This window comes from Equus asinus, chromosome 27 (genome assembly GCF_041296235.1).
Source record: "Equus asinus isolate D_3611 breed Donkey chromosome 27, EquAss-T2T_v2, whole genome shotgun sequence".
NCBI lineage: Eukaryota > Metazoa > Chordata > Mammalia > Perissodactyla > Equidae > Equus > Equus asinus.
Genome location: NC_091816.1, coordinates 36404069 through 36419309, shown reverse-complemented (window position 1 = coordinate 36419309; position 15241 = coordinate 36404069). Strand labels below are relative to the sequence as shown.

Genomic DNA, 15241 nt, shown 5'->3' with positions numbered 1-15241 from the left:
CTACACTTCTGTTTCTTCTTTTTGCTCCTGTTTCTAGGCATCGCTCAGAGCTTTGAGACTCTCACATCATCTCTCCTCATACTTGCCCCCACTTATCACGGAACCAGTTTAATACTTAATATTTACAGGCTAGTAGAATGCACAGAGCCTTGAATACATGCTGCAGCGAGGTGCAGGGCATCCCCAGGCAGATCATGGGGACGTTACACATCACTGTGTTCTCATGATGCCCAAAGCATTCACATGGTACCAAACGGTCATCCAACAGCTTTACCTGTGGCAGCAGGGGACCTCCAACAAGGTGGTGTCGCTACAATGAGACACTTCTCAGATGTTTTTATGATGAGTAGTAAAGTTAAGTTCTTTGCTTTTTATTAAATTGGTAAGATAAGGGAAACAATGCCTTCTCCATAGGATTGTCATTATAAACAAATGATGTAACACAGACAAATGTTTAATGAGGTAAAATATTGAGAGTTATCATTCAAAAAAATGGTCCCAATTATTACTATTACTTCACAGACCAAGCTGCAGTCCCAGCCAGACTGCCATCTCTTCTGTGAAGACTGATCCTAGGCTGAACACTCGTCTTACCTTATCTCCATCAGTTATCTCTTCTATTATGATTTCTACCGAGCCATTAGTCTAAGGTCCTGTGCATGTGTGCAGGTTCCAAGGGCAGGGCTGTGTCCCATCAACCTTTACACGCCGGTGGTTGTGGGCCCGATGTCCGGCACAGAGTGCACATTCACTGGATGCTGGGTGAACGCGTCGGGCGTACGCTGCACCTCCCAGTATGAGGAATTTCTCTGGCTCCCTGTGCCCACAGGAGTTATCTCACACACTTTCTCCACAGCATTCAAGCATTTTGTCTGCTTCCCTCTTTCTGAAACTCCCTGCTTCTCTCTTTCTCTACCCCCAGCTAAGGACTGAAAGAGCTATGCTGTGCTGCTTTTCCTCATAATTCTCCCATAGTTGCTTTTTACATTGGAGTTATATGATTTCAATCCACTTTTTAGCGGATATAAACCACTGGCATTGGCATTCTAGGGACCAAGCTGGAAAGCAGAGCTAAAAATTTGAGTATGCATAATTGCTTAACCCAATGAGGTATGGCCTTAACACATATATATGGCTCATGGAGACATAAAATAGTTTGCATTTCCACTGTGAAGGCATTCTGTCCTGCACATGCTCAGGAAGAAGCAATTCAACATCACAGTGACAGGTGGAAGGTTCTTGCTCACTTCATCAACCTGTGAAGTAAGAGGCACAGACTGGAGGCACCCTTAAAATAAAATGCTTCTGAGACTATGTGTCTGTGGTCCCCATTGAGCTCGATTATCCTCAGGCAAAATGATTCCCATGTAGCTTTAAAGATAATAGAAGTATTCATGTCCACCAGGGCATTTTTACTAAAATCAAATATGTCCCTGGAAATATCTACAACCAAAAACAAGATTAATTTTGTAGGAAACTGGAAAATGCTCTTTTAATTGTTTCCAAATTGTTGAATTCATATTAAATACATTTTGAAAAAAACGTATCATTTTATCACATTTTGGTTTAGCCAAATAAAAATAGAAGTGAGAAGATAGTCTGGCATGGGCAAAAGAATAAACACATAGATCTACAGAAAAGAATAGGGAATCCAGAAATAATTGACTCCCAAAAACATAGTTGGTTGATCTTTGACAAAGGAGCATGGGCAATATAAATGGAGAAAAGACAGCCTTTCAACGAATGGTGCTGGAACAACAGGGCGTCCACCCTCAAGAGAGAATATAGCATAGATCCCACCCTTCACAGAAATTAATTTGAAATGTATCAAAGACCCAAAAGTAAGGCATAATACTCCTAGAAGATAACATAGGAGAAAATCCAGGTGACTTTGGTTTTAGGGATAAATTTTTAAGTATGACACCAAAGGCATGTCCCATGAAAGAAAGAATTAATAAGTTGTACTTCATTAAAATTAAAAATTTCTGCTCTGCAAATGACACTGTTAGAGAATGAGGAGATAAGCCAAAGACTGGGAGAAAATATTTACAAAAGACATATCTGATAAAGAACTATTATCCAAAATATACAAAGAACTTTTAAAACTCAACAATAAGAAAATGAACATCCTGATTAAAAAAGGGCAGAAGACCTGAATAGAAACTTCACCAAAGAAGGCAGATATATGGCAAATAAGCACATGAAAGATGTCCCACATCATATGCCATCAGGGAAATGCAAATTAAAACAACGAGATACCACTACACACCTATTAAATGGCTAAAATCCAAAACGCTAACATCACCAAATGCTGGCGAGGATGTGGAACGTCAGGAACTCTCATTCACTGGTGGTGGGTATGCAAAATGGTGCAGCCACTTTAGAAGACATTTTGGTGGTTTCTTACAAAACTAAACATACTCCTAGCACATCATATTTTCCAACAATCATGTTAGTATTGCTATTTACCCAAAAAAGTTGAAAATTTACGTGCACAGAAAAACCTGCACATGAATGTTTAGAGCAGCTTTATTCATAATGGCCAAAACTTGGAAGCAACGCAGATGTCTTTCAGTAGGTGAACGGATAAATAAACTGTGGTCGATCCAGACAATGGAATGTTAGTCAGTGCTAAAAAAAAATGAGCTATCAAGCCATGAAAAAACATGGAGGAGCCTTAACGGCAGATGACTAAGTGAAAGAAGACAATCTGAAAAGGCCACACACTGAATGATTCCAGTTACATGACATTCTAGAAAAGGCAAAACTATGGGGACAGTAAAAAGATCAGTGGTTGCTGGGAGTTGGGGGTGGGGCAGAGAATAGGCAGAGCACAGGGGATTTTTAGGGCAGTGAAATTACTCTGTGTGACACTAATGGTGGATACATGTCATTATCCTCTTGTCCAAACCCAGAGAATTTACACCACTAAAGAGAGAACCCTGATGTGAACTCTAGTCTTTGTATGACAATGACGCGCCTGTGTAGGTTCATGGATTTTAACAAGCGCACCATGCTGGTGGGAGGTGTTGATAGTTGGGGAGGCTCTTCAGGGGCAGCAGGGGGTACTCTGGAAATCTCTGTACTTTCTGCTCAATTTTGTTGTGAACCTAAAGTTGTTCTAAAAATTAAAGTATTTTTTAAAAATGCTAAAATAAAAATTACATTTACATAGCTACCTTGTCATTTGTCAAGTCTTTCTCAGACAGTATACAAATTTAAAATGGCTCTTCCTTTAAACCACAGCCTGTATTTGACACTTGAAGCATAGTATCAGAGAACTAAAAAAAAAAAATACTGATGCCTATTTTCTACTTAAGATCAGTAATTCAGAAGGCCTGAGGGTCAAACCTGGACATTGGTGTTTTTTAAAGCTCCCTAGACAATTTTAACATATAACCAGAGTGGGAAACCCTAGGATAATGAAGAGGGCATAGGGTTGAGAACTAGCGAAAGTTGAATTCAAACCCAACTCTGCAAACTAGTAGCTTACACTTCCTTTGTAAGTCATCTGCGTCCTATCTTTTCAGAGTTATTAGGAGATTTATAGAAAAGCTATTTGAAACATACGGCACCTAATAGACACTAAAATGACAGGCATTATTATTAATGATCTCTAAGCCACGTGCAAAGTGAATAACATCTTAAATGCCTGGGAAATTGTTCTTATTATAAGCAACACAAATTATATATGTGTTATTGTCCTCTGTGAGGTTAAAGTCTTATTTTGAGAGAATAATTTTCTTAAGAATTGAGCTTAAAAACATGCTAATGTATCTTATTATCCTAGCTTCCTGTACTATTACTTAATTATAATCAAATAGTATTTTATTAAATGGAAAATAAGTAAGAAGCAATAATGCTTTCTCAGTGGTGCCTAACTGACTCTCAGGAAATGCAATAATTACTAGCAATAAAAATAAATGAAAATGATAGCAAGGAAAATGAAAACTATGGAGAGCAATGAATTATTTTCTGTAAAAATGTATATGTTCGTATCTAAGAAGATGAAATAATTTCATCACAACCAAAATACTATACACAAAAAGAAGTCAATAAACGAAGTTTCAAATCGAAGACCATGCAGATCCATTTTGCAAATATCATAAGAGCAAGAATATTATTGTATATGTAGGAATAGTATATAATTTCAAATTTTTAGAAGCTAGATAATTTCCAATTTGAAGCTACTTTTATTATAGCAGCAATGAAAATCTTGAGGTAAATTGTGTGTGTGTGCAGGTATGTGTGTGTGTGTGTGTCTGGTTCTCTTTGGCTTTGCGTTACGGACTTTATTATTTTTAAGACTAGAGTCCTAGAATGGACCCTAACTTTTGACTCTTATAAGAATATTACTATTTACTGTAAACAGCTTTCCAGAAAACTTACCCCACTTCACAGATCAGTGACTTATTTGTTGAGCATCAATGCTCTGTGCAGAGCAGGTGATACTCAAATACACTAGGCACTGCCTTTAACTTCAAGGAACTTAAATGAGATGGAAGATGAATAGGAAACTTGTATTGAATTATATTCTAATATTTTGTGTAGAATGCTATTTCCAGGCTTAATGTCTCAATATCTTCTCCATTTCATCTCTCCAAATTGAAAATGGCAGTATCGTCAGGATTTGCCATATGAATCACATGGTTTAGATACTGATGGAACCAACACGATTCTTTCTATCTGCCCAACTTCCAACAGTGCAGGGCTTATATGGAATAAATTGGTTTTCCTATTAGCCTGATGTGAGACCAAGCACTCAAATGCTGTGGCAGAGGACCTCAGCACACTGGAATCCAGAGTTCTCCCCACGAACTCTGTTCCTAGTTACATCTGCAAAGACAGGCAAATACATTTGGACACTCACGTTTACACGTGGGAGGCCTCCCTTTGTTACTCCACAATCCATCTTCTTGACACACCGCTGTTGCTTGCTGACTAGCCGCAAGCTTAAAGCCCTCATTACATTCGTAGATCACTTTACTATCCAGAGTGAACTCATTACCCGTAAAGGAACCATTCCCTGGGGACTCTGGGATTCCACAGGACACAGCTGAAAAGAAATGCAACAATAGAGGGTTATTCTTACAAGACTTTATGAAATTTTCTTTTTTTAAATTTTTATCTCAAATACATACAAAAATTGTTAGATATTTATATTTCTAATTTGTAGCATAACTATACCCATTTTCAAAGTTTTAAGGATCTTAGAGTTAATGAGAAACAATAGAAAACTGGTCAGAATAAAATATCTTTATAATTATTATTCCAGGAGATCGGTCCGACAGCTGTCATACAGTTTCATCACGCTGAACTGTTTTATCAGATGGCCATGGTCAGGAGAACACACTGTAATGCATTCTACTTCTTTTAATATTGGAAAGAAAGGATAAAATAACATCTTCGCCATCACAAAATTAATCACAATGTTGACTCCTTGGCATTAAACAGTCACCCCCTCTTGGGTCTCAAAGATCTTATTGACTACTCCCAGAGGCCAAAGACTCATTTTCCTTAAAGCCCCAGGAAGTTATGTTAAAAGGCAAATAACTTAGGTAAGAGCACCTATTGACACAAAATCTATTATTTTATAAATTATCGGTCAGAAAACAAGGTCTACAGAACCAAGACAGAGAAGGAATGAAAGGAAGAGACTCAGACCAGAAGGCGCAGTCCTGGGGGGATGCGCAGGTCAGCTCACGTGAAAGGCCAGACGAGAAAGTGGAATGAAGGAAGAAGAAATTTAAAAAACGTTTTAAGTTAAACCACCTTCTGTTCTACAAGAACCAGGACTCTCTGTGGGTTAGTTTGAGTTTTTTGACTGTTTTTTTTTTTCTGTATCAAAATCTTGAATAAGTGCAAAGGAAAATTATCAGAAAAGAAAAAGAAAATGTAGTGCTGATATAAATCAAACTTCTGGACAATTCAAGCTCTACAATTTCTCTTGTGCCTAAATTTATGATCAGCTATTTCAACCATTTGAAATATATATAGATAGATAGATAGATAGATAGATAGATATACATAGAGAGAGAGAGAAAGCACACCACAATAAAAATTTGCTGCTGATGGAGAACAAAAGACATAGATATAAAGACATCACTTTGGACAAAGTATTTAAAATAATCAATAATCTTTGGCATTCCAAAGCCACTGTTCAGTCGAGGCAATGTATCAATGGGAAGACTGCTAATTATTTAGAAAATGTTCCTCATAATTTACTGAATGCAATAAATCTCCTTTACCATTGCGGTCTCAGAGTATTGCCAAGAGCTTGTTTCCTCACTGTTTTCTCTGACATTTCGCTCAAATAGTCATTAGTTCATTCTCACAACCTTAATTCCACTTCCACTCACTGACGTGTGCCCAGTTCCAGCTTCCCTATATTCTCATTTGGGGTGAGCACCGAATGAAATGACATTTCTCTGGCAGCTTAAACGGGAAAGATGGCATTCTACAAACACCCATGGAAACCCTACCTCAAAAAGATTCATACCCAGGAGGCCAAAGCAGGAAAGCTTTTTAACTACTCCTGTTACATCTGGATGCTTATCTCACAAGCGAACCCTGATTCCAAGGAGTTAAGAAGACCCACTTTATGTTGTCTGGTCAACAACTGGGAATCTTTTTTGGCCTTGAGCTATAGGTTTTAGCCCCTAGAGTATCTTGACAACAGGCTCTCTGACGAGGCTTAAAATAGAAGTTGGCAATCTACTGAAAATGGAATTAGAACGCTTCTGATTCAATGAAGAATAGATGGAATAATTCTCATACACTTATAAATTTAGGCTTATAAGATGAAGGCAGTTTTCTGTTACAATCTAGTATTCACTCATCAGTTCATTCGTTCCAGAAATTCTGCATGATTTCTATGGGGCAGATATTGTTTAGATGACTTTTTAAAATGTCAACTAGCTAAATGCAGGCAACTTCCAAAATCTGGAGAATTTTCTTACTCAAAGTATAGCTAAAGTGAGCACTTTTTTAAAAAAACTTTACTAACACAGCATTATATTGCCCGGCAACCTAGGCAAATGACTACATACTATATACTTTTAGGATAAAATTAAACTCTGTTCAACAGCACAGGCGTCAAAATCAAACATCTGAATTAGTTCTTGTTTCCGACTTTTGCCAGCATCCTGACCTTAGTTAAGTTACTTAAGGAGTGTTGTCTCGTTCCTCTCAGGTTAATAACACCCACCTCAAAGGTAACTGCGAGAATTAAATGAAATAATGTGTACAAAACAATTAGCACTGTATTGACACAAGGCAGGCACTGAATAAATGACTAAATATTAATTTTATGTGCATGTGTCCGTACACACACATAATTTATACTTATCACTTTTATAAATAAAGACATGAGCCATAAGAATCAACTTCACGTTACCTATTCATTGGAGAGAGTAAAGAGTAAGTCAGTAGTAAGCTGGCTTATTTCTAGGACATATCTCATGAGAGATTTAACATTTTGGTTTCAAACAAATAAATGGAAGAGTCACTCGAATTTCCAGTGTTTATGTTCCTCTAATCATATGAACCCTATTAGGATTTTTTCTTTGCTTATTTAAGACCATACAAACAGTATTCATTCTTGCCTCTGCAGATTTAAAAACACTTCTCTGATTGCTTCCTACTTCTTCTCTCAAACAACTGTTTTCTGTAACTTACAACGGCTCCTTTTCTTTCTGATGCCCCTCAAATTTCAACATCTTACGATTCACTTTTTTTTTCCCATTTTTTTCCCTTCAAAAAGCTCAGTGGTTCTTGAGACTTTGACTATGACCTTAGGCTTCTGGGTCTCGTCTCTTGATATCCACTCAGTCCACCACGTGTTCTCACCAGCTGCCTATTGAATTTCCAGTTGAGCACTGCCCACATCTCAAGCCAGATCTGTGCAAGTCCTGGGTTGGCACCTTCCCCTCATCCGAGCTGCCCTGACAACTTTCTGCTTCTGTAAACTAAGTTTAATTCTTTGATTCACTTCTTTCTTCCTACTGCTCTAATTTGGTTTGTTGCCAAGCATCATCTGTTTATTTGAAAATTTGCCTCAAACTCTTTTTCTTCCTTTCATTTCCCTCTGCCAATATCCTAGCTCAGATCCCCAAACATACTCAGTTGCTGGAATCAACAGGACTTGGTCGTTGTAGGTAGGACTTCAGGTGGAAGAAAGAGAGGGAAGTGAATTGAGCAACTGGTGGACTGAGGGCTCATTTTCTGAGACAGGATAAACTACAGGACAAGCAGATTTAGAGGAAAAAAGAGTTGTCTTTTTGAGATCTGGAGATACAATAGATGTTTCAGTTAGACAATTGGTCCTACGAATTTGGAACTCAGAAGAAAGGACAGAGGTAAGTATAGAGTAAGAAGTATTTCTGATATTTTCTGCAACCTTCTATAACGTATTCTCTGAAGCCTTCTATACTTGGTTCAGCCATGAGATTACATGGCCGAGATGACAAATCGAATAAAATCTCCTATAATCTACATACAACTTTAAGAAATAAAAAAATCTTATCATTCACTCAGTTTTTCTTGTGAAAAGTCTTGTCATGGTTTATTTACTAATTTATCATTTATCAAAATATGTACCATGGTATTAATTTATTGGAAGAATAAAACATATCAACTCATTATAGATATGGGCCCTCTAAAGAAAGAAGAATAGATGTCCTTAGATATCTGGGGAATTTATTTCTCCTACAGTAATATCTTTATGGATTCATATCTTAAGGTTCTACTTTAAAGTTTTATTGAAAGCAAACATTTTAAATAATATCGTGCATTTTAATTCTTTTCCTATTAATTATTTAGTCTGAATTATAAATTATTACATAATTTGTGGAAGGCAAGAAAATATTATTTCCATTTTATAGATAATGGAAGTTAAGCAACTTAAAGGAATGCTGGTAGTTAGTGGGAGAACGAAACTAAGTAGGTGATAAATGCTGCCTTGTCTTTCTTGACAATAATGTAATTCTATTTCAAATAGTGGAAAATATTCTTGAGGTATACAGACACAAAATTCCTCTTCCCCTCTTTTTGAGCAAGACCTTAATTACACAGTCGATATTAACACAGAGTGAATTGATGATTTGTAGTCGTTATCTTCCTGTACAGAATAGGTACTTAGCATTACTGGCCAGTCATGCTTTTCTCATGCATGAAGAAGATTCCTTAGGAAATAAAACCTAAAGTAACATCCGTGTTATAGCGAAAGGCTCCGCGCAGAGATGCAAGCCTGGACAGTCGATGTGAACACAGATAGTGATCTTTTCAGTGGCTATTAATTTCTGCTAAGTCCATTAAGTTCAGCAAATATTTTAACAGTTACTCTGTCTTGGCATAAGAATTCTTATCTGTAAACTGAAGACATTGATCCAGGTGATCTCAACAGTCTCATCTCTAAAATCTACCCAATGATTCCTCATCACCTTCAAGAGAAATGTGTCTGTCATCTCGTCCACTCCCTTCCCTCCACATGGCTGTACAGCGTGTTTTCCCCAATCATCACAAAACGAATACGATCGGTGAAAGTCCACGGGGACTCTAACCCTTACAGGCACATTTAGGAACTTGCGTAGTATCACTCTAAGTATGCGATGGCAGGTTCTCTGACTCCTCATGCTCCCTTATTTTATTTTTAAAGGTCAACATAAAATTATTTTGTTTAACAAATCACTTTAAAGTAATCAAATGTCTGGAAAGCTGTCAATGGTTTCTATAATCTTGTACCAGGGTTCACTTTTGAACTATCTCAGATCCTATGAGTAAAACTGACTTTTTACTTGGCCAGCATATTCAAGCTACAGACATCCCAATAATCACTCATGTAAACATATGGTCACTTTTTCATGACAGGCTTGATGAGGACCACCAGTAAAAATGGAATTTGAATACATTATGGCTCAGGAGTGTGTCTTTGTTACAAACACCTAACTACCCCAGAGAATTCTTCAGTACTTTCCACATGACTCACAACAGGCAGAAACACTGCTGGATTGAATCAATGGACCTTGCATATCTTTGTTGAGAGATTAGAAGAAAACCCATTCCAGCTAATAAGCAACACTTGCCTATAGGCATTAATGTTGCAAGTCGGTTTACAAGCATTTTGAGTTTGATTAGCAAAGGGTTATCTAATCTTAACTGTCTCCATCAATTTGTTCTATAGAAACACCAGTTATTTTAAGTAGTGATATAGGAGATATACAAAAATGAATAAATAAATTCACATTTAAAACAATATTTAACAAGGGATAAAATACAGTTCAAAAATTTCTGTATCACCAAGAATGTATCAGCATTGCCAATAACTTCTAAAGGGAATTTCATTGACATTTTCAGCATGTTGAAAAATGTAACATAATGTGATTATAACAAGGAGAAAATGAAGTCCCTCTATTAATTTTTATTTCAGGCAATAAGTCCAGGAAATTCTTTGAGTGTAAGTTGAGCATCATTAGGTTTCAAGGCGTATTTTCAGCCCACAAAGCAGATCTAGCTACCCTCTGCTCCCTGATCCACAGCTTCCCTCATGCCTCTCGCCCCAATGTGAGCACTGGTGTGGAAACATTATCACAAGTGCACATGTAAATGTGAATTAAAGCTTTGTGTGATGATTTCGTATCAAGTCCTATTTAAAGAGCTATAGGAAAAAGGATGGAATGTTTGAAAGAACATGGATTCAGACATAGGTCAGCTTGAGTTTGTTATTCGACAGCTTACGACATGGAAAATTTACCTAATTTATGTGAGCTTTTGATTCCTCGTCTGCAAAATGAGAATCATCAAACGTCCTCAGCAGGCTAACTTGGGCAGAATGTCCGATATAACGCACATAGCCAAATATCTGGCACATGTTAGGCCTTAAGGAAATGGTAAATTTTATTATTTTGTCATGAGAAAAAATAATTTTCCCTCAGATTTAATATAAAGCAAAGCATTCTTTAATTCTTTAGATTGGGGCCAACTGAAAACTAAATAAATATGAGAGAATATTTTTCCCTTGCATCACGGATACAGAGGAAACATTTGATAGTTAATCTCTCAGATTGCTTGTGCCACCATCAACAGAAATCAGAAGTATTGGACTCAAAGTGGGAGATCTGCAGTCAGAACTGGCTACACCAGCAGCCATCGGTGTCTTTTCAGTCACATCCTGGATGTGGGCTCAGGAGAATTAGCATCGATCCAGACACACCAAACGCACCGAGTTCAAGGGTCAGAAAGTCGTATGCACAATGATGAGGTGGAGTTAGATGAAGTTGTTGAGAAATCTTCAAACGTTATGACCTTTATCAACAGAATATCTGGCATTCATTGGTCAAATACAAAATTCTTGCCATTGTGATCTTTTTTTTACTTGCATTATCTCATTTAATCTCAAAAACACCCTAAGAGGTAGATACCATTATTTTTTTTTTTATTATTACCACTATGATGGCTAATATTACATGTCAATTGTATGGGCTAAGGGATGCCCAGGGAGCTGGTAAACATTATTTCTGGGTGCGTCTGGGAGGGTGCCTCCAGAAGAGATTAGGGTTTCAATCTGTAGACTGAGTAAAGCACACCCTCCCCACTGTGGGCAGCATCATCCAATCCTGAGGACCTGAACAGAACGAAAAGGCAAACGGGCTCACTTTGCTGGAGCTGGGACATCCATCTTCTCCTGCTCTCGGATATCGGCACTCCTGGTTCTTGGGTCCTTGGATTCTGACCTAGACTTACATCGTTGCCCCATCCCCACTGCCAGATTCCCTGGTTCTCAGGCCTTTGGACTCAGACTGAATGACGTCACTGGCTTTTCTGGGTTTCCAGCTTCCAGATGGCAGATCATGGGGACTCCTCAGCCTCCATAATCATGTGAGCCAATTCCTACAATGAATCTGCTCTTTTATGTGTATCTATATACATCCTATTGGTTCTGTTCCTCTAGAGAACCCTGACTAAAACAACTACTAAGGAAAGTGAGTGTTAGAAACGTTGTGCAAATCACCTGGATCCTTATAACCAGTAAAGGCCGTGTCAGGGCTCAGATCTCAGAATAGCAACTGCCAACATATGCCTTTCAGTTACGATCACGTATTGTCTCCAAGCTCCCACCTGTCACATGTCACTATATTCATATTTTTTTATTTCCAGTGTCCAATCACAAGGAATAAATAAATAGATGTATAAATAATTAGGTTTGAAATAGATTTTCAAAATATGATTCTGAAAATATACAGGCTCTATTGAATTTGAGTATTCATGGTAATATTTCTGGGGTTTTTTTCTTTTATTCCCCTTGTCTTCTCTGACTTCCCAAGTACATTCTTAGAATAATCGGATACTAAGCAACATCTCACTGGATGCTGAGCCAGCATCCAATACACCATTAACACTGTGGGACAGGAAATAATAGTAAGAGAGGAGGTAAATTACTGGAATCACCTCCAGGCCAACGGGACCGAACGTATCACACTGTCTTTATTCGTTTTATGAGGACAGGTGTGACGTCAGACACGTTAAAAAGAGCATATTCCAGCCCCAGAAATATCCTTCCATTTGTTTTGAGGGATAAAGGAGAGTGCTTCTGAAAATGAGGGCAGACAGAGGGAAGTAATGACTTGTATTTGCGGGCATTAAAGCCAACAGATGGACAACTTAAAAAAAACAGGCAGTTCAGAAATGGAAAATGCAGGATAACAAGATTCAGCTGAGAAGTCTCTTAAGCTGCTCTAAACCTCTTGAAAATATTTAGCACATCATAGCCCGAGGAAGGAAAAAAGCACTTATTAATTTGAAACAAACGCAAAAGCTGTGGGAAGGAAGTGACCCCACAGGTCGGTGTCCAAATGCTAATGACAATGAGAGGTTCTGACTTGGCAACTGGAGCCACCTGGAACATTTACTGAGGGCAAATCCATGGCGACAGCCAGGCTGTAAAAAGTCACCAACTCCCACCCATCTGCTTGTAGAGAGTCACAGGAAGGCACAGGTGCAAAGGTTTAAAAGGAAAAGAGTCATTTCTTAGGACTATAAAACAAAGTTTCACTCAGTGAAAAGCAAGCGCCTGCAGAAAGCAAGCTGGAGGGGAGTAAAACGACATTTATGTGTTTTTCATGCCACTTCTGACCCGGTCCCCTCGCTGTCACTGCCCCACAGAACTCAGGCTCTCTTGTTCGGAAGCGACCTTAATGAGCATTCAATCTTGTGTATAGGAACTCACAGAAGGACCACAGTCTCTTGATTTATGGCGGATTTTCATGGGAATCTGCATTTTGGGGTGTATCTTTATCTAACTTGGTAAGTGGGATAATACGATGACAAGATCATGCTCTGCAAAACTTATCAACCAGATGCACCTGCTGGGTCTGAACATGGACAATTCACTTCACCTATTTCAGCTGTAGTTTCCCTACCTGCAGAATAAGGATAATAAAAAGTATTTCACATGATTGCCTGGCCACTGGGCTAAACTTAGATAGGGGATGTTAGTGTTGTTACACAGTAATCATTCAACACCCGTCAATTTTCCTCCTATTTCTTTCACAAGTGAAAAAACAGAGTGGCAGAGAGAGAACAAGTTGCCTAGTAATGAATCTGGACTGTTAAATATTTTTTAACAAAATAAATATTGTGGGTCTACCAAATTCTCAGAACTGCTCACTTGAAATTTTGGCTATGTTTTCTTTAAAAAAATCAAAAACACAGAAAAGAAGATTGTGATCCAAATATGGAAGGTTAACAATGGTGACAGAACTAAGAAAACTGGGCACTCAGATTGAAAATGTCCACCCTTATTTTCTCACAGTTGGCGATTAAATATCACCATACTTTTTTGCAAGAAAAGCTGTATTGGTTGTTTTAGAAAATGGAATCATGGTTCTTCAGAAATACTCAACATGAATTTAAGCAACTGCCAACTTAAAATCTCAATAAAGTGGGCAGAAAGACAAATTAGGGACTTAGTTTCATAATCAAGGACCAGAAACTTTTTTTCCTCTTCTTTTCTTTTATTCCCAAGGTAAAATCATGCACAAGGGTAAAAATGGGAGGGAAAAAAACCTTAAAAACAAAAATCTATTGTATTTATACTGGAAAATGTTACTATAGGAGTCTGCTCATGCTTTATTCTCCAGTAAGTCACATTAGCCTTTTATTTAACAGAAAGTAAATCAATACATGTGGTCAGGGCTAGAAGAATTTTCCCAGGGACATCTAAAAAGGCAGCAGACTTGGAATTTCTCAGTTCATAAGCCAAGCAAAAATTTGTCTACCATTAAATAGAAAAAAAGAAAAATAGAAATAGATACATAGATGAAGTGATAGAGGGAAAAAGATTAGATGGATAGATGATAGGAAGATGATTGTTAGACATATCGATGATGAATAGATGATAAATGTGGAGATCACAGATGGACAGATCGATCGATCGATAGATAGATGATGATAGACAGACAGATAGATGATGGACAGACATAAAGATAGATAGATAGATAGATAGATAGATAGATAGATAGGTAGATAGATAGGTAGATAGGTAGATAGGTAGATAGATAGATAACCTACAAAGTAACCATAAGAGTTGTATCAAAATATGAAAGGAAAATTAGGAGTGAACTAAAATGCATTGATAAATCAGAAGTATTAATAAAGCTGAGAAACTAGATCCATTGGTAAGAGTAGAGAGTAGCAGAAATAATAAAATTTGAATTTGAGAACTCATAATAAAAGAAAATGAATGAAGATTGTGGTTGCTACAATTTTAGAGGTTATCACCCACTAGCTAGCCAAATTCTTTCTTCACACTCTAAATAAACTATGTGAATATTGGCAAATGACTGCTCAGCAATTTAAATTAAAATTTAATAATAATATGCAGACTTTCTAACCATATTCATGAAGGCTGATTACTGAAATTGCCCATAGGCGATGCAAAGGTCCATTGGATTGTAGAAAACCGGCTCTTTTTCTCTTTTTTTCTAGCTTGCCCGCACAATTGTCTTGGTGCTTACACTTCATATTTATTAACTTCACTACTACAACCAGTAATGAAATGAAGCATTTCAATACTTAACACCGAGCGATTAATTAAAATTTGAAATCTGAATATATTCAAATTCAGATCTGTGGTTCATTTGAAGCTCAACATTGGTCAGAGGGAGAATGAGGTGATACATAAGAAGATGCAATGAATCTATGACAAAACTAAAATTAGAATTCAGTTTTTGCTGACTTTTCCAGT

General features: G+C 37.4%; 1 protein-coding gene across 2 annotated transcripts in view; it reads right to left on the bottom strand.

Moving 5' to 3' along the window:
- The window catches only part of CSMD1 (CUB and Sushi multiple domains 1), a 1835848-nt gene that overhangs the window by 96768 nt on the left and 1723839 nt on the right, over positions 1–15241 (bottom strand). For both annotated transcript variants that reach the window (XM_044760557.2, XM_070499942.1), the window contains one exon: positions 4871–5056. In XM_044760557.2, coding sequence (XP_044616492.1) covers positions 4871–5056 — 186 coding nt within the window. The remainder of the gene's footprint in view (positions 1–4870; positions 5057–15241) is intronic.